The sequence below is a fragment of the Arachis duranensis genome, chromosome 10 (genome assembly GCF_000817695.3).
Source record: "Arachis duranensis cultivar V14167 chromosome 10, aradu.V14167.gnm2.J7QH, whole genome shotgun sequence".
NCBI lineage: Eukaryota > Viridiplantae > Streptophyta > Magnoliopsida > Fabales > Fabaceae > Arachis > Arachis duranensis.
The window spans coordinates 98,422,503-98,425,569 of NC_029781.3; the positions used below are offsets into that span (position 1 = coordinate 98,422,503).

The 3,067-nt window shown below is 34.4% G+C and overlaps 1 protein-coding gene across 1 annotated transcript; it reads left to right on the plus strand.

Moving 5' to 3' along the window:
* Window positions 1–268: 268 nt before the first annotated feature.
* On the plus strand, window positions 269–2,362 carry LOC107471238 (SPX domain-containing protein 4). The gene is made up of 3 exons (XM_016090690.3): window positions 269–654; window positions 1,322–1,493; window positions 1,646–2,362. The coding sequence occupies exons 1-3, from the start codon at window positions 400–402 to the stop codon at window positions 2,083–2,085; spliced, it is 867 nt and encodes a 288-aa protein (XP_015946176.2). The 5' UTR covers window positions 269–399; the 3' UTR covers window positions 2,086–2,362.
* The last annotated feature ends 705 nt before the right edge of the window (window positions 2,363–3,067 follow it).

Genomic DNA, 3,067 nt, shown 5'->3' on the forward strand with positions numbered 1-3,067 from the left:
TTTATAAAAAAATAAAAATAAAAAATAAAATTTATTTTTTATAAAATTAAATAACAAAAAATATTAAAAATGAAAATAAAAATAAAAATATAAACCAAATACAAGCTAATTTTTTTTATCAATGATCGAGTGAAAATTTAACAAGCATTTTGAATTTTTGATGCTTTGGCGTTTGCTCCGGTTTTCACAGAGAAGCAAAAACCAAAAAGGGTCTCTGGTCCACCGCCACATTCCACAATTTAATATGAAAATATTCCCAATACCTAGATTCTTCTATCCTACACCTTGCATCCATTTTGGAATCTTCCACTTCCCACTTTGCTCTCTCTCTCTCTCCCCCTCTCTCCAAATAATTAATATGCAAACCCCAAATCCATTCTTGTTCTTCGAGTTTCAACAATGAAGTTCGGCAAGGAATTCAAGACTCATTTGGAGGACACAATCCCTGAGTGGAGGGACAAATTCTTGTGCTACAAGCCTCTCAAGAAGCTTCTCAAGAACCTTCCTTCTTCCAACCACACCAACAACGCTCCCATCAATCCCTCTTCTTTCACCCACCTTGAAGCCTGGTTCGTCACGATTCTCAACGACGAGCTTGACAAGTTCAATGATTTCTATGTTGATAAGGAGGAGGAGTTTGTTATCCGCTTCCAGGTTCTTAATTTTGTCTTTTGGTTAGGTTTAGAACGATAAATTCAAGAACCCTTAGTTTTGGATGTGTTTATGCAACTTAATCTATAATTGTTGGTTAACAAATTGTGTTTCAAGTTTGAATAATTGAGTGCTCTGAGAACATGTCTTAGCTTTATCGAATTCAGTGACTATTGCAAACACTGAAGGTAGATAGTGTAATTTGATATGTGTTAGCAAAACCAAGTAACAATTAGACCCTGCAATCTTGATTAAGCAACAATAATTTTCTCTTCCAAGCATGGGTTCCATCTACAAATGCTACACTGAAAAAAAAAAGTACAGTGAGTACCAAGTAATTGTATAAGGAGAATATGCTGTAAATAGCTATAATCTGTGATATGATTTACTACTTTAGGGCTTCAAGCTCAATGGCGTCGTCTGAACTATGTAGTGGGATAAGGCTTTGTTGTGGTTGTTGTTGTTGTACTACTTTAGGGATTCATCGTTCAACCTTCATCCTTGAATTCTATACTAAATCCAACTGTTTAATTGCTGGATTGAAAGTTCGTGTAAAAGAAATTGGTTAAATTGTTAAATCCTCAAGAATATCTTTGTATTATAAATATTATAATACTATCTTTTGCTATAAACTGTTTCTTTCCTGATTTTTGTTTCTAATTGTGAATAGGAGTTGAAAGAAAGAATTGAGAGACTTAAAGAAAAAAGCAGTCAGAGTGAAAGGTACACTTCCGAGTATGAGGATGAGTTCAGTGAAGAAATGATGGGAATCAGGAAGGACTTAGTCACCATCCATGGAGAGATGGTGCTTCTCAAAAACTACAGTTCCTTAAACTTTGCAGGTATATCATCTACTTAAATAATATGTAAGAAAATATTCTTTGGTGGTTATCTTCTCCTATTTTATTTTGAAGTTTTTTGAATATATGCCATATGCAGTTTTAGTTAGGTAATCATTGATTCCGACACCATTAACATGTTTCCACTTCAACAGGACTAATAAAAATTTTGAAGAAGTATGATAAAAGAACTGGTGGCGTCCTGCGCCTTCCCTTTACGCAACTTGTTCTTCGTCAACCTGTTTTCACAACCGAACCTCTAACGAGGCTAGTTCATGAATGTGAAGAAAATCTTGAACNTCCAGAAAATCAGTCTAAATCACTTGAAGATAATACAACAAATGTCTTACCAGATGCATCCTCTACTCTTGGAGAGGAAACAGTGTACATATATCGTAGCACTCTTGCTGCTATGAAAGCAATAAAGGGTCTTCAGAAAGAAAGCTCCACGAGCAATCCATTTTCATTTTCTTCCCTCTTTAACAACCAAGATGCTGATAGTACTGGTGCTGTAACAGCCGAAAACTCTGCAACGAATTCTCCAGCTACCTTACATAATGAGGAAAGCACTGTTAAAGATCCTGACTCTTCGTAAGATGACTTTTTCTTTTGAGGTTGTTTCCTGTATTTTTTTCTTTGGATTGTTGTTTGAGGCTTGTTCATTGAAACTGTATGAAATATGACTTTGCCTCTTTGTTTAAATACAATAAATTAACATAACAAATGAGATATGCATTTACGTCTAAGATACATGTACAAAAAAACAAATGCTGAATTGAAAGTAACAGAAGTTTTTAACTCACTGTTGTAATAAACAATTGTAATGGTTTTGCTTTGTAGCTGTATGTTTTCAGTTAGCTTCCTTTTGCATCTCTGGATCATCTTTTATGCTCTTATATGATTACTCAAGCAAAACAATGCTGACATGTGATGTTATAATGTAATAGTGTTGGCAGTGACAAATTTTCTATGCATTTTCTGTATGTGTGTCAAAGATGTTTAACTTTTATAGTATGTTTGGTTTTTCCTACTTAATTCTACATAAGGCTATGATGTGGAGATTGATGAAAGAGGGAGTTCCAATGAATGGCCAAGAGAAACTTCAGTGTAGGTTGTTCTTAGGTGATGAAAAGGAGTGGTTATTAATAAATAATAAGTAAAGAGAAAGGTGATGAGTAGGGCTGGCAATGGGTACCCTACCCTACCCGCGAGTTGAAAATTTCATTAAAACTCTACCCTATTCTACTCGCGGGTTGCCAATCTCTCAACCCTAACCCTATCCGCACTCTAAAATTCTAAACCCTACCCTATCCTACTCACAGAAATATCAAATTTTTTCAAAGTAAATATAAAATTCAATTATTTCGAATTTTATACGTATTAATAACATAAAAAATAAAAAACTAATGCGCTAAATTACTAAATTAACTAACTAGTTTAGTGGTTGTTCACTTATTATAAGTCATTACATAAGAGAGGTTATGGGTTCAATTTTCACTTCCTTCACTATACAGAGAGATCATTATATGAATTGTCAGCCCTAGTGAGGAGTGGTCGAGTGAAGGCTGTTTGAGAGG